The sequence below is a fragment of the Aphidius gifuensis genome, linkage group LG1, assembly GCF_014905175.1.
Source record: "Aphidius gifuensis isolate YNYX2018 linkage group LG1, ASM1490517v1, whole genome shotgun sequence".
NCBI classification, from domain to species: Eukaryota; Metazoa; Arthropoda; class Insecta; order Hymenoptera; family Braconidae; genus Aphidius; species Aphidius gifuensis.
Window position 1 is genome coordinate 14841904 of NC_057788.1, and position 16324 is coordinate 14858227.

The 16324-nt window shown below is 29.9% G+C and overlaps 2 protein-coding genes across 3 annotated transcripts in view; one reads left to right on the plus strand and one right to left on the minus strand.

The window, feature by feature from the left end:
* The first annotated feature begins 3598 nt into the window (after positions 1-3598).
* LOC122849080 (COP9 signalosome complex subunit 6) lies at positions 3599-5909 on the plus strand. Its single transcript, XM_044147649.1, has 5 exons — positions 3599-4098; positions 4266-4549; positions 4627-4792; positions 4867-5060; positions 5590-5909. Exons 1-5 carry the CDS (start codon positions 3837-3839, stop codon positions 5740-5742), a joined length of 1059 nt encoding a protein of 352 aa, XP_044003584.1. The 5' UTR covers positions 3599-3836; the 3' UTR covers positions 5743-5909.
* Positions 5910-13559: 7650 nt separating this feature from the next.
* LOC122848899 (sphingomyelin phosphodiesterase) overlaps positions 13560-16324 on the minus strand; it is a 33276-nt gene continuing 30511 nt past the window's right edge. For both annotated transcript variants that reach the window (XM_044147356.1, XM_044147349.1), the window contains exon 7: positions 13560-16090. In XM_044147356.1, coding sequence (XP_044003291.1) covers positions 16021-16090 — 70 coding nt within the window. In that variant the 3' untranslated portion in view covers positions 13560-16020. The remainder of the gene's footprint in view (positions 16091-16324) is intronic.

The following is a 16324-nucleotide window of genomic DNA, read 5'->3' on the forward strand; positions in this document are numbered from 1 at the left end:
TGGAGCATGTTTATAAAAAATCAAAAAAATAAAAAAACCAAGACAGTTTAACAAATAAATTATAATATTTTCATTATTGTTGTTTTTTTTATGCCACAAACAATAGAGGTTGTGTTGTATTTATTATACTTGGATTTATTTATTTAATATAAATAATTAGTTTTTATTTTTGATGTATGTGAATCATTATAAAATATACCAAATCTAGTTGAATAAATATGATAACTTTTGAAAAATTTTAAAAAAACTTGAAAATTTTCTTAACAAATTTGTATCGCGCGCGCATAAAGTCTTCCATTTTTGTGGCAAGAAGGCGACCTTTTGATTGGTCGATTCACAGCGGCCAAACCAGGCTGCGCACTGCCATACCTGTAGTATTTCTACCATGTATGGAATGTACTCCATGGACTCCATGCAAGAAGACTAGAAATACAGGAGGACTTACTCCCTATCTCGCCTGTATATAAAAACCGTTCCGCTATGTGATCGCCGCATATTTGAGGGGCGCTAGTAGTACCACGGTAACGTGCGCGAATTGTATCGCTTTTTTTTTACAATGCGCACAATACAAACATACTCTGACAAACATCATATGTATAATGCTCTATTAGTGTTTGTCAGAGTATGTTTGTATTGTGCGCATAAAAAAACGACTTCGCGCACGTCCGTGGTACTACGCGCCCTGTCACGGCGATCACAGCGAAATTTTTTGAGGCAAGTTCGTCCTCCTGTATTTCTAGTCTTCTTGACTCCATGACAAGAGAGCTCATTTTTATGCTGCCGACAAGAAGACTAGAAAGACAATAATTTATCAAATGACCAAATTGAAAGTCTTGAAATGTTTGGAATACGTCAAAAAATGATTGAACGTGATGCAAATGAATTATGGAAATTAATACCAATGACATATTATATTTTTTTTGTGCATTAAGTAGTTATATTGCTTCGATATTATTTTATATATTATGGGTAAGTTTAATGACAATCAACTTATCAATGACAATTTAAGGAGGTTATACACAAATTCATTGCGGGTGTTGCGGGGAGCTTCTGACGTCACAGTCTCAAGTGAAACTTGGCTATACTGTAAAATAATAAAGTGTATAGCGCCTGCGCCCCGTATACAATATATGGGATTGCGGATATGTGTGTGTGTTTTTTAACATGCCATACGTTGCCACATCTAATTTTTGTCAAGTTTATAATTAATTTCTCATTAATTGACCGATCAACATATGAAAATTTTTCGCGCAATTAATAAAACTCGGTTTCTAGTATATGTGTGATTTTTTTCAAGACTTTTTCATCATTTTTTCTATCCGAAAAAAATGGTTGAAATCTCCATAAGAGCCAATGTTAAATATTATTTTCAATAATTAATTACAAAAAATTTAACCGATCAACATAAGAAAATAATTATACCGTTGTATTCAGAATGAAAAGATCTACTTGTATACAAAATTTCAGAACATTCTCATTATATTTTTTAAAAAAAGAGTAATTTGTGTATAACCTCCTTAATAATTTAATTATAAAAAAAAATAGAAAGATTATATATCTATTTAGGGTTAATTGTCCAATTTGGGGTGAATTAAAACCACCATCACCAGAAAGATTATTACGTGATATATGGATGCAACAATGAAGGATGAAATACCAGATGTACCACGTCCAGATTGGGGACATAATATGATTGTACCGCATTTCAAAATCAACGTCATTGTAATTTTTGTTTTAAAAAATGTAAAAATTTTGAAGATTCAAATTATAATCTTTGTTATATTTACACATCATTACAAGTATGATTTTAAAATCAAAGTTTTTTTAGAAAAAATTTAGTTGTATCAACTGTTTTACTCTTATTTTCTTTAGATTTTTTTATGGATATAATGACTTGGTGTTGGTTTCTTGGACTATTAATTTTACTATTGAGAATTGCAATTGTTAATGATTTTGATTTACCTAAATTAACAATTTATAAATGTCCTGTTAAAAAAATTATTGAAGAAGATGAAATAATTGATAAAATTATTGAAGAAGTTATTAGTTATCCAAGAAGACTTAAACGTTTGTTATTTTTTATGCCTGAGTAATTTTTTTTTTTATAGATATTCATCGAATTTTAATTTTCCAGATAATTTTTTTTATTATCACTTAATGTATTTCCAATTTCTTTGATTTTTAGCTTTAAATCATTAGTTTAATTTGATGAATATATCGGTTTTCTCATGAATTTTGGATTTACCAGAAAAAATGATTCTTGTTGAATTTTATTATTTATTTGATAAATAAAACTGTCCAAGGAAAAGCAGTAGCTAAGGAAAAGATGTAGCTAAGGAATCACAGTTGCCAAAAAAATTCTGTTTCAAGCAACATTACTTTCTTAAAACATAATTGTTTGGCAACATTAATTTCCGAGCTACATCTTTTCTTAGCCAGTGGGTGCATGGTAGAAATACTACAGGTGTGTGCGCAGCCTGGTTCGGCCGCTGTGAATTGACCAATCAAAAGGTCGCCTTCTCGCCACAAAAATGGAAGACTTTATGCGCGCGCGATACAAATTCGTTAAGAAAATTTTCAATTTTTTTTTTAATTTTTCAGAAGTTATCATATTTATTCAACTAGATTTGGTATATTTTATAATGATTCACATACATCAATAATAAAAATTAATTATTTATATTAAATAAATGAATCCAAGTATAATAAATACAACACAACCTCTATTGTTTGTGGCATCAAAAAAAACAACAACAATGAAAATATTATAATTTATTTGTTAAACTGTCTTGGTTTTTTTATTTTTTTGATTTTTTATAAACATGCTCCACATATATTTATTAGTATTTACAACAATATAAAAAATAGTTGTCAAAACAGTATGTTAGAGAGAGAGGATCTTATAATAGAGATTGCGTGTTAGAAAGAAAAGCAAAACAGCTCGATGGCGCGTTCTTGATTGGTTGAAAAAATAAGGCTGCGCAGAACGCGACGAAAAAAGCATGGACTACTGCCATACCTGTAGTACTTCTACCATGAGTGGGTGCATTCCTTTAATAAAAAATTTTTTTTCGTTTTGCAATTTCGCCCTGTAATACCGGCCAAAATTTTATAGGAAAAAGCTGTTTTTTGTAGTGGCAGTACTGGCACATGACATTATTTTTTTTGGCTTCCAATTATTAGATGCAATTAGATGGATAACTGTTCAATGTTTATATCAAACTGAAATAAATAGAAAATTGACTTGTTGTGATTGTTTGCTATTGTCACATAGCTCGTACCACACATTATCGTAACCAGTAAAGCCTGGAATATTGCATAGAGAAATTTATCACTTTAGTCGTTGTTTCTGTTTCTAGTTTTTAGTCGGTATTACAGGGCGAAATTGCAAAACGAAAAAAAATTTTTCATTAAAGGAATGCACCCACTGCTTCTCGTTGATATCTTATATATTTATTTAACAAATAAAATACATATACCAACATATATCGAGCAATGACAGCTAATTGTCGAGTCGACAGTCGGTAAGAATGTTCAAAAATGGCGTCTCAGGTATCTTACAGTATCTTACAGTATCTTACTGTAAGTGTAGGAAACCTCAAAAATCGACCATTTACCCATCACTGCATCCTTGTATATCCCTGCAGACTTTTATCTGTATGCATTATAAATTTATAAATTTAGTATACAATCGGTAAATACATATCTGATAAGGGTCAGTTGAATTAAAAGACACTCGTTTCGATAAAAATAGTGTACTGAATGTAGAAAAAAGTTTCCATTCATAAAAGACAGTATATTAAAGGCAAAGTTGTCAAGTAGATGAGAAATTAAAAATGAGTGAAGCAAAAGATAACCCTAATCAGATGGAGGTTGATGAGAATAATGTTGGTCCTGAGGCACCAATGGAAGTTGTAGGTGACGGAAAAGTGTTTACACCATTACTTTTGACCAGTACTTTTGCAAATAGTACACATCGAGTTATGGCATCTTCAGGCACCGTTGGATCAGTTTCTATAAGTCTTCATCCGCTTGTTATAATGAATGTTAGTGAACATTGGACGAGACTTCGGGCACAAGAAGGCAGTGATCAACTTGGTAAGAAAATAACTTTCAAGAATAAATTACATTACTGCTGCTATTAATAATAACATTCTTTATTATTATTATTAGCTTTATTTCATTATTTCGTAAAGCATTTTTGTAATATGCATTCAATTTACTAAACTAATGAGTTTTTTCTTTGTCTTTCTGAAATTTGTTAGTTTACGGTGCACTAATTGGCAAACAAAAAGGCCGTAATATTGAGATAATGAATTCATTTGAACTACTTTTTACTACCATTGGTGATGATATTATTATTGACAAAGACTACTACAACTTAAAAGAGGAACAATTTAAACAGGTTTTTAGTGAGATGGACTTTTTGGGATGGTACACGACTGGTGAGATACCAAATGAGAGAGACATCAGTGTACATAAACAGCTATGCGTTATCAATGAAAGTCCTGTTCTCTTGAAACTCGATCCCAGACCAAAAAATACTGATGTAAGACAACAATTTTTTTTCTTAGTAGTTGAAAGTTTTATATGTAAGATTTTGACAACAATACTTTTTTTTTTTAGCAATTGTCGGTATCAATGTACGAATCCGTTATTGATTTGGTTAATGGGGAAGCCACCATGCTTTTTGTTCCACTAACTTATACGTTGGCAACTGAAGAAGCTGAAAGAATTGGGGTTGACCATGTTGCCCGTATGTGCAGCAATGATTCCAATGAAAGTTCGCTAGGTAATCTTTCATTTAATGAAGCATATTTTTTCCTCTTATGTTCCATTTTTTCAATTAATAATCATATTTTTCAGTTGTTGAGCACCTAATGGCTCAACATAGTGCCATTAAAATGTTGTATCAACGAGTCAAACTTATTTTGGCGTATCTGCAAGCAGTTGAAGCTGGAGAATTCAAAGGAAATCATGAGATTTTAAGAGCAGCAAGATCACTTGCACATCATCTACCTGTTCTCAATAGTGAAAAATTCAAATCTGAGTTCTACAATGTAAGTAGCCAAAAAATGTTAAAATTTATTAAGTATTCAAAAATTTAACTTTCATCGTTGCTGTCTATAATATTTTGATAATAGTTTTTCAATCGATATTACTTTTTGTAATAATTTTTTGTATAATACTTTTTCAATCGATAATACTGAATTGATTTCGTGATAGAATTATACAAGAAATAGAATCTAGTTACTGACTGATAAAAAACCTGACTGTTTCATTTCATGACTGAAAAAAAAAATTACTTACACCTAGTTACCTTAAATTTTATAATAGTTTTCAACCGATCATAAGCAGTTTTTCGAAAAATAAACTTAAATTATTGAATTTAGTAAAATAAAGTATCATTCACATTTTCAAATTTTATTATACGCGGGAAACGTATATTATAACGTATGTTCTGACACGACAAAAAAAAAAAAGAAACAATGACTGTCATTATCTCAACACTATTGAATATTGTGCACAAATTTTAAAAATAGTTTTTACAAGTGTTATGTACTTTATCGATTATATTTTCCAATTTAGCAATGCAACGACTTCAGTCTTATCACTTACCTGGGAATCATCACTAAAGGATGCAATGACATGAACCAGTTCGTCGGCAAATTTAATTTTTTATATGAACGAGCTGGTATTGGTCCTGCACATACAAGACGCATCCGGAATTTATTCTTCTAAAAATTTTTTACTTAAAGTTATTAATTTATAAAAAAAAAATTCTGTTGAAACAATTCAAATATTTCAGAAATTGAAGGATTTGTATCATTCAAGTTATCTTGTATCGATATATAAATAGGTATTGATGATTAAATAAATAAGTTTAGAAGAAACTTTTTTTTTTTTTATGTATGGGTGAAAAACGCATATATATTTTATATTTATGGCATTTAAGTTATTTTAAGAAGCAATTTTCCTCTACCCTGATAATAATTAACACATGTGTAATTTTCGTAAATGTAAAAAAGCTGTTTTTTTTTTTTTTCAATCTTCAATATCTTACGAACTATCAACTGAATTGGCTCGCACCAAGAGTGAAAGTTTTTCTTTTCAATTTTAATATTAAAATCCCGTTATTTTTAGATTGGTATTATGAAAATTCGCGAACATATTACGGCATTTTTAAAAAATTGATGTATCTTGTTACATACTTTTTGAAATGGTTCGAGATAACAGAATTCCGAGTGACTGGGATACCTATTTTGCTAAAAAAAATGAATATGCGACTTCTCAAAGACACAATTTTTATTTGTCACGTTAAAATTAGTAGCGTTCTCGATGAGTCACTTTTCAGCTGCTGTTTATCATTAGTTTTTATGCTCATATTTATGACTTTTAAGGAGACAATTTTCTCAAAACATTTACTACTAAAATTCGAAACAACTACACATTGATAATTATGATATAGAAACTTTTCTCCTGTCTAGTATTTTAGATAATTGATTCTGAACATTGAAACTTTTAACTCATCGTAATCGGAGAATCAACATTGGTTTTTTTTTTTTTTCTAGATTCATTATTTAAAAAAACTGTTCTTACCAATTTTGCGAAAAACTAATTTTTTTTTATTAAAATGTTCTAAAATATTTTGGTGAAAATTTCAATTTTTCAAGTCATACTGATCTAAAGATATTGATAAACAAACATAAATTAATTTTTCATCGTTAGCAAAAAGAAGAGCATCGACAAATTAACAAACTTTCATGAACTTTATGCCATACTTCGATATTTGATATGATTACACAGTCTTACAGGATTACAGATGAGAGACCCGAGTTCAAGTTTCCGTCTATTATCGTTATATTAATTTCATTATTGAAAAAAAAAACAATCTTAATGATAAAATTTATCAATAATTGAAAAAATAATCATCAATAAATTATATTTTTTATTTAATTTTACTACATATGTATTTATTAAATATGCCTGGGACACAATCTTGTAATAAATATTAACAAATTTTAACAGGTACTGACAAAAGTTGATAAATTCTGACAGCAGTAATGAATAGAACACTGAAAAAAAAAAATTTTATCATGTGAAAGTTTACTTCTTGCAAATTTTTGTGTTTGAAGTATGAAAAAAATTTTTCCAAAATATAAATTGCGCCCGTGGATCAGTTATATCCCCCACGGAAATATTTTATAAAAATTTTACAAAAATTATATAAAAGTCATTTTATAAAATCACTTTGTAAAATATGGGCAAAAAAATTAAAAAAATTATGTAAAAGATTTATAAAGTTTTTATAAAAATTTCAATTTTTTTTTATAAATATTATATATATAATATATAAAAAGTTTGTAAATATTTTATAAATTTTTTGTAAATATTTTATAAATTTTTTGTAAAAATTTATCAGTTTATTTCGAGTATTTTAACTCCCCCCTCCCCCCTCTTTTTTTTGTCAAATTTTTATAAAAGAATTATTTAAATTTTCAGAGAATAATTAGAAAAAAAAACTTTTCAACGAAGAAAAGCGTGTAGACTGAGAGGCAACGATGATTTATTATAATATCGGTTATTTAGAACTTTGATATAAATAATAAATAAGTAATTAGATAATACAAGACAACAAAAATATATGTCGTAATTAAATTGAAAACAACCAACGAAAGAAATGAAAAGAATATATACTATGTTTTACCTCGTTAACCTCATGAATTACCCTTTAAAAAAATTAGATCCCCTTAGTTTTGTATCCTAATCAATTCATTTTAATGTCTTCTAAAATTTTATCGTGACAAAATAATTTTAAAAAATGGTACTCTCATGCCAGACTATCATAAGCGCGAATTTTCTATGTTTTTCCTCGTTAATCTCATGCATTTCCCTTCAAAAAAATTAGATCCTCTTAGTTTTTCATCCTAATTAATTCATTTTGATGTCTTCTAAAATTTTACCGTAACGAAATAATTTTTAAAAATGTTCCCCCTATGCCAGACCACCATATAACTGATGGTGTATGGAGATTTATATTTTCACGGGGTTGTTGAGAATTTTTCTGACCGGAAAATCGTTATATAGAAATATAATATGTAATAATAATATAAATGATATTAATTATAAATTTGACTCTATATTACTGAAAACTAATTAATATTTTTTTTGGCCTAGCGGGCGCGAGTCGCCCGTTTGTCGCCCTAAATTTTTGGCGCAAAGCATGTCTTTGTCGCCCTACAAATTGCGGGCGACAAACGGGTGTTTCCCGCTCGCTCGGCCAAAAAATCGGCCGCCCTCGTCTACGTGCCCCGTCGACTCTGCATCATCTGTGTGTGTGCTTCATGCGGGCGACAATCACTCACATTGCGCCCTTGATACACAATATACTATTACTGTAGTCTACTGGAAATTTAGAAGTTGCGTGGGGAGGCCACCAGGATCGATTAGAATTTCCTACTACACTGCAGTAATTTTAATCAAAACAAAAAAAAAAACAACACAAAAAATTAAATAATAACTCAATAACTTGCTTATTATTATAAATATAAATCAAAACTAAAATTACTTTTCTTATTAATATCGATATTTCCCTATCCAATGAGCCTATCTTCGAATTTTTCCGATGTCTAGTAAAATAGATATGATAACCCGTAAAAGACAAGATTTGACTAAAAAATAAATATTTTATCAAAATTGCCCGATTCTGCATTTTTATCATTTGCAAACAATTAGGTTGTTCTTTCAAAATTATTTCAAAACCAAATTTACAAACTATGGTAAGATATAACCACCTAATTTTTTGCATCCACATATTTTTATTTTACATATTTCGTTTATGAAAAAGGGAAAAAATGAGTTACTTTTGTATATAAAAAATTGAGAATTTTTGTTTTGATTTTTGATTTTATATACTTAAATGTAGCTTAGAGAAAATAAAAAAAAAACAAATTCTGCTGTACCATCAATGGTAAAATAACCTACACATGCTTCTGCATAAACACACGTATATGCATCGAGACATGGAGGTATTCACCTCCATGGACCAGTGCCACATTTAAAAGACAGTCAAGTTTTTATACTATGCATTTGTTCTCCAAGGCTCAGAACTCAGAAGCTAAAGGACAGTTGGCAATACCTGTTGCTGAATTCATATCATGGTAGAAGTCAAGAAGACTAGAAATACAGGAGGACGAATTGTAAATAATGCGCCGTGAGCTGGGGCGTTAGAAATACGTGCGCGACTTGGCTTTTTTACAATGCGCACAATACAAACATACTCTGACAAACACTAATAGAGCATTATACACATGATGTTTGTCAGAGTATGTTTGTATTGTGCGCATTGTAAAAAAAAAGCGATACAAGTCGCGCACGTTACCGTGGTACTACTAGCGCCCCTCAATTATGCGGCGATCACATAGCGGAACGGTTTTTATATACAGGCGAGATAGGGAGTAAGTCCTCCTGTATTTCTAGTCTTCTTGGTAGAAGTACTACAGGTATGGCAGTAGTCCATGCTTTTTTCGTCGCGTTCTGCGCAGCCTTATTTTTTCAACCAATCAACAACGCGCCATCGAGCTGTTTTGCATTTCTTTCTAACACGCAATCTCTATTATAAGAGCCTCTCTCTCTAACATACTGTTTTGACAACTATTTTTTATATTGTTGTAAATACTAATAAATATATGTGGAGCATGTTTATAAAAAATCAGAAAAATAAAAAAACCAAGACAGTTTAACAAATAAATTATAATATTTTCATTATTGTTATTTTTTTTATGCCACAAACAATAGAGGTTGTGTTGTATTTATTATACTTGGATTTATTTATTTAATATAAATAATTAATTTTTATTTTTGATGTATGTGAATCATTATAAAATATACCAAATCTAGTTGAATAAATATGATAACTTTTGAAAAATTTAAAAAAAACTTGAAAATTTTCTTAACAAATTTGTATCGCGCATAAAGTCTTCCATTTTTGTGGCGAGAAGGCGATCTTTTGATTGGTCGATTCACAGCGGCCAAGCCAGGCTACGCACTACCATACCTGGATAGCTATTCTCGACATAATTATCCCCTCAGTTATCCCCGGCGACAGGGATAACTATTTTGTGGAAATTCACCTTAATTTATGGCTTTATTTGTATCTTTTTCAATGGTTTCCATCAAACGACTATATCGCTTTTGAGCGTTTTCATGTTATCCCCGGTACAGGGGATAATTATGTCGAGAATAGCTATCCTGTAGTATTTCTACCATGAATTCATATCAACACGACATAATGTTGTTACACGTGGATTATCTCCGGATTGTCTCCGGATTTTCTCCGGATTCCTCCGGATTGTCTCCTGACTTTCTCCGGATCGTCTCTGGATTTCTCCGGATTTTCTACGCAATTGAGACTTCTGGAGATATTATTCCGGAGTTTTTTCGGGTTTTCTCCGGATTTTTTCAGAAAAAATTTCTTTTTTATTTTTCGTATGTAAACTCTTATTTCTACTTTTTCTTATTAATTTTTCCATTTTTTTGAGTTTGTTTTTTTAAGTCAAAATTCCGGAAAAAATCCGGAGATATTATAGAAATAGTCTGGAGATTACTCCGTACATATCTCCGGAGGTCTCAATTACGTAGAAAATCCGGAGAAATCCGGAGAAAATCCGGAGAAATCCAGAGAAAATCTGGAGAGATTATTTCTACCAGGGACTATCATACTTTTTGTCATCATTTGTTGCTGATCTAAAAAATCAAAGACCTCAAAGACCATGGCATAGTTATGATACATGAAGTTAAAATTGATTTTAGTATGACTGAAATTCACGCTATCATGAGAGCAATGAATAATACCAATCTCAATGAATACTTACAATGGTCATGGATCCAGGAACATCTGATGAATACAGTCAGAAGAAAAATTAATAAACAAACAAAATGTCTTTCATACATGCAATCATTATTTTTTGTAGTCCTTTGTATAGCACGAAAGTAAAAAAAAAATATGCATACATTTACATTTTTTTTTAATAGAATAGCATAGCAATTTTTGCGTTGTGTTACAGTAAGCTGGTACCATAAGAGCATCATATTAAAAATCGAGATGGAAAATAGCAATTTTCATTAAAGAACGCCACCTATACTGGCCATGCGACCTTTCACGGTGTAACATAGTAATTTTTAAAATGGTCAAACGCAAAATTTGCTTTGTTTATAAACGCTCAAAAAAAATATTATAAATATTTTGGATGGTGATGAAGAACTGTTGCGTCATGGCTCTCCATACTGGAAAAATTTTAATAAAATTTAGGTTACCGAAATTGAAAAAATTAATGTTGAAACAAGCGAATTGACCAATAAAAAATCAGAAGAAAAAATTGCTGGGAATCAACTGTATTTACCGCAGATTATTGATTATATTCTCGAGTATATTTTGCCATATTTTCTTTTATGGTCGGCAATGATTATACAAGAGTATAAACACTACCGAGAGTCAAATGCAGCAGTTGGAAACTGGTTTCAGACTATAAAGCACGACTACTTCCATGACAAAAAAAATACTCTGATTCCTCGATTCGTCCGAAAAATGAGTGACATACAAAAATTAATAAATTTGTATCCAATCAATTTTTTATCGGACCGCCACAAAAACAATAAAATAAAACAAAAAGGATGCAACAAGATAACAAAATATTCAAAGATAAAATCTAAATCAATGAATAATGTTGGCAACGATATCAGTATCTACAGAGAAAAAAACATCGGTTGAACCGATCAAAGATGAATGGGGACCACAACCAGGCAAAAGAACAAACTCTGATGATATATCCAAGATCCAGTAATTTTGATAAATCTTTTGATACGTCAAGTGCTTTAAAATTAAATTTATTAGAAACCATTGATTATCCTACTGAACAGACGTGGAAACTTGTTATAAATCCTCACATGGCATATGGAGTGAAGTTGACAAATACTTGTTGGCCATCACTCTAACCTGAGGGACTTGTTTGTGGTAAAATAATAAACAGCATGCTGACTCACATTATATAAAATTAAGCGACTTTATTAATGGACCAAGGCGTACAAGTATTTACATCAAAACAAAAAGTGTCTAAAAATATGACAATTTTGTTTTAATTAAACCAAATCTGTTAAAAAGCAAGACGTAATAGTGTCTAAAATTTAGACATTTTTGTTTTTGAGAAAAATAAATCTGTTATAAAGCAAAACGACAGTGTCTAAAATTCAGACAATTTATTTTTCAACAAAACCAATAATGTTATAAAACAAGACGTAACAGTGTCTAGAATTTAGACATTTTTGTTTTTATACGGAAACGAAATCTGTTATAAAGCAAGACGACCGTGTCTAGAATTCAGACATTTTTGTTTTTAATAAAACCAAACTTGTTACCAAACAAGACGACAGTGTCTAAAATTTAGACACTTTTGTTTTTAAGAAACAAAATCTGTAACAAAGCAACACGGCCGTGTCTAGAATTTAGACATTTTTGTTTTTAATAAAACCAAGCTTGTTACGAAGCAAGACGACAGTGTCTAGAATTTAGACACTCTTGTTTTTAAGGGATCCAAATCTCTTATAAAGCAAGTCAAAAGTGTCTTAAATTTAGACACTTTTGTTTTTTAAGAAACAAAATCTGTTACAAAGCAAGACGACCGTGTCTAGAACTTAGACATTTTGTTTTTAATAAAACCAAACTTGTTACGGAGCAAGACGAAAGTGTCTAAAATTTAGACACTTTTGATTTTTTTTCAAGACACATATATTTATTGAATAAGAAAAGAAAATATTAGTTTAATTCCTCCAATTGTTTTAAATGAAGGATATAAGCGGTTTGATGTTTCTAATACTTGAATTGAACCTGAATATAATATATAATCGAGAATTCCATTCTTTTCCAATGAGACATATTCTTGTTTCCTACCAAACTGAATTTTACTTCTTTTAAATGTTTTTTTCTCCTAAAGAAAAATTTCTATTTAACAGAATTTTTTTTTCACAGTGCATATTTGCCGCGAATTCAAGATTAAAAAAATAAAAAAATTAATTTAATAACGGCTGCATTCTCTTTGAAAATTTTCAAAACTCCGGTGGGAGGACGTGTTAACACCGAAATTATAATTTTTATTCATTACCCTGGTAGAAATAATCTCTCCGGATTTTCGTCCGACTTTCTCCGGATTTTCTACGCGATTGAGACTTCCGGATTTATTATTCCGGAGTTTTTTCGGATTTTCTCCGGATTTTATTGGATTTTCTCTGGATTTTTTCAGAAAAAATTCCTTTTTTATTTTTCGTATGTTAACTCTTATTTCTGGTTTTTTTATTGATTTTTCTATTTTTTTTGTTTGTTTTTTTGAGCGAAAATTCCGGAAAAAATCCGGAGATATTATGAAAATAGTCTGGAGATTACTCCGTAAATATCTCCGGAAGTCCCAATTACGTAGAAATCGGGAGAAATCCGGAGAAAAGCCGGAGAGATTATTTGTACCAGGGTATTATATTACAATTATTCATTTTATTAAATTCATTTATGAAACTTTAACCTCAAACTTTAAAAAAAACAAAATAAATAAAAAATAAATAAACCAAAATTTTATTGATGAATTTATAATTCATGAGATTACCGAAGAAAAACATAGGATATTTTTTTTCATTTCTTTCGTTGGTTGTTTTCAATATAATTACGACATATATTTTTTTTGTCCTTTATTATCTAATTACTTATTTATTATTCATATCAAAGTTCTAAATAACCGATAATATAATAAATCATCGTTGTCTCTCAGTCTACACGCTTTTCTTATAGCTGTGCAGTGCCGCTATACCCTATTCCGCTAACTCTCATTGGGCGCAGAACTATCGGGCGCTAGTTTCAGTTCCATAATCATAATATATTACTATTACTAATAATAATAATAAACTTAGTAGAGAATATTTATATATGTAAAAATTAGAATTTATTGCAAAAATTTCTTCAGTTAATTTAATTCATTTAAGGTTGATTCTGGATAATTGAATGTCTTCTTCGGATTTTGAAAAATAATTAATTTTCAAACAGTTTAATTTTTATGCTTATCGCGTGTAGAACTTAAATTTATCAATTTAAATAAATAAAAAGCTGTGGGAAGAATGGTAGCTAAGAAAACGAAGTTAGCTAACTAGAAAGCTATCGACAAATGTCCAAGGGAAGGATGTTGCCTACCTGTTAATTTCTTTGGCTAAATTAATTCTTTAGAAATTAACAGGTAAGCAACATCCATTTCTTAATCATTTGTCAGTAGTAATTTAATTTATTATAATAAATTACAAGCATAAGAAATTCATTTCATATAAAAAATATTCTATATCAATTCAACAAATGCCGATAAATGTAGGTAAAATAGTTTAAGAAAAAAGTCAGTCTTCTCAAGAGAAAATTGTTTTGATTTTTGAAATGATTCTTACTACATATGAAAATAAGTTAATTTGACAGAATAAGTCTAAAGCTTTGAAAAATTTAATGGTTTCTAAGTTCAAAATAGAACTCTCTCTTCAAGAATCGAATCTACTAGTTATCTAGCTAGATATCAAAATATAAAACTATAACATTTTCTCAAAATAAGAAAGTATTTGCAATTAATTTTTTTTTGTATTCGTTTTCAATTTACTTCATTTATTATAAGAAACTGGTTTGAGTATTCAAGAAGAAATAGTCACCAATTACTCAGAATGTTTTCCTTCCTTGAATGATATTCCAAAATTCGAGACACTATTTTTTTATGACAAGAAAACATTTACCGGAATTTATTTTTTGTGAGTTTTTTTTTCGATTTTCGGATTCTTTTTTGATTTCACTTTTTTGGAGAATATGATTGCAACATATAGAAAGTCTGAGTTTTAATTGATACTCAATATGGTTGATTAAACAAGTAACGAGCTGTATCTCATTTAAATGAACAGATAATTTAAGATACCTTTCTTCGAAAATCACTCAATGTTTATGTGAAAGCAGTTCAGGATTTATGAGGAAAAAATTTATTCTTCAACGCAAAAAAACATCACTTAAATTCAAAGAGTTTATTCTCTTTATCAGAGAAAATACTATTCTTTTTTAAGGGCAAAACCTTAAATTTTTTTCAGTACAGCCCTGTGTCAAGCTGGTGCCCCTAATTTTAGCAATCTTGACACGAGGCTTGACTTGTGCATATATTTAATATAATAAAAAAAAATAAAACATGAGTTATAGTTACGTTTACATTTTATATATATTACAAATAGAAACTCTATGGCTTAACTATCGCTCATGCGAGGACTGTGTATTGAGGAACGGTAGAATTTATATAGAACATTTTAATCAACCATCTAGTTGTACCTCGTTGATATAATAGCGTTTTGGAGTTCCACATAAACCTGGGCGCAAGTCCTCGACGAGCTGTATATATTTACAATCAATTATTATTGTTTATTTACATTGTCAAGTGATGATATTAAAGTTAAATAATAAAGTTATTAATAATCGAAATTCTATTAATAAACTGATTACATTTTTTTTTTTAATTTTGTTACAAGCCTGAGACACAGGCGTGTGCCAAGCCCGAAATCCAAGTCTGACACTGGAAAATATATAGCAAACATCCTCAGCTTCACGCAGATTGACACAAGCCGAAGAGCTGTGTATCCAGACTTGTCCCAGGCTTGTACCTGTCGTCCATTCCTACATGGGATATTGCAAATATCGTACATCCCTAATTTACTAATACTTTCTAGCGCTGGCCTTTAAAATAGCCCTCGTGAATATCATGTAGCATAATGGATTAATTATCTTCAACTATTATCACTATAGCATCATACAAACCATTTTTATATGTACGTGTTGTACATATCAGGCTCTGGGTTTTTTTAAAAACAAACTTTGTAGTGTCCTACCAGGGTTAACAAGAAAAAAAAAAGTTCGATAACAATGTTTTTTTTGCACATCACATCGTTTCTTCAATAATAAGAAATTCACGTTGTTCTTTACCCCAGGCCCAAAACATACTTGGGAAGATTGTAGGCAAATCTTGGAATTGCCATCACCACCGACATTCTGAAAAAAGAATAAAAAAGTAGTCAATACATATAATGACTCCCTGATGTTTTTTTTCATCCCTGAGAAAATTTATTTCTGACTTTTGGAAATAAACTTCTTGGCAAAAAATTGATTAGAATAAAAAAAAATCGTTTAATAAAATTTAAGATTGATTCTGGAAATCTGAAATCGCAACAGATTTTTTTTTTTTTTATCTTATGTTTGAATGAAATAATTATCTACATTGTCAAT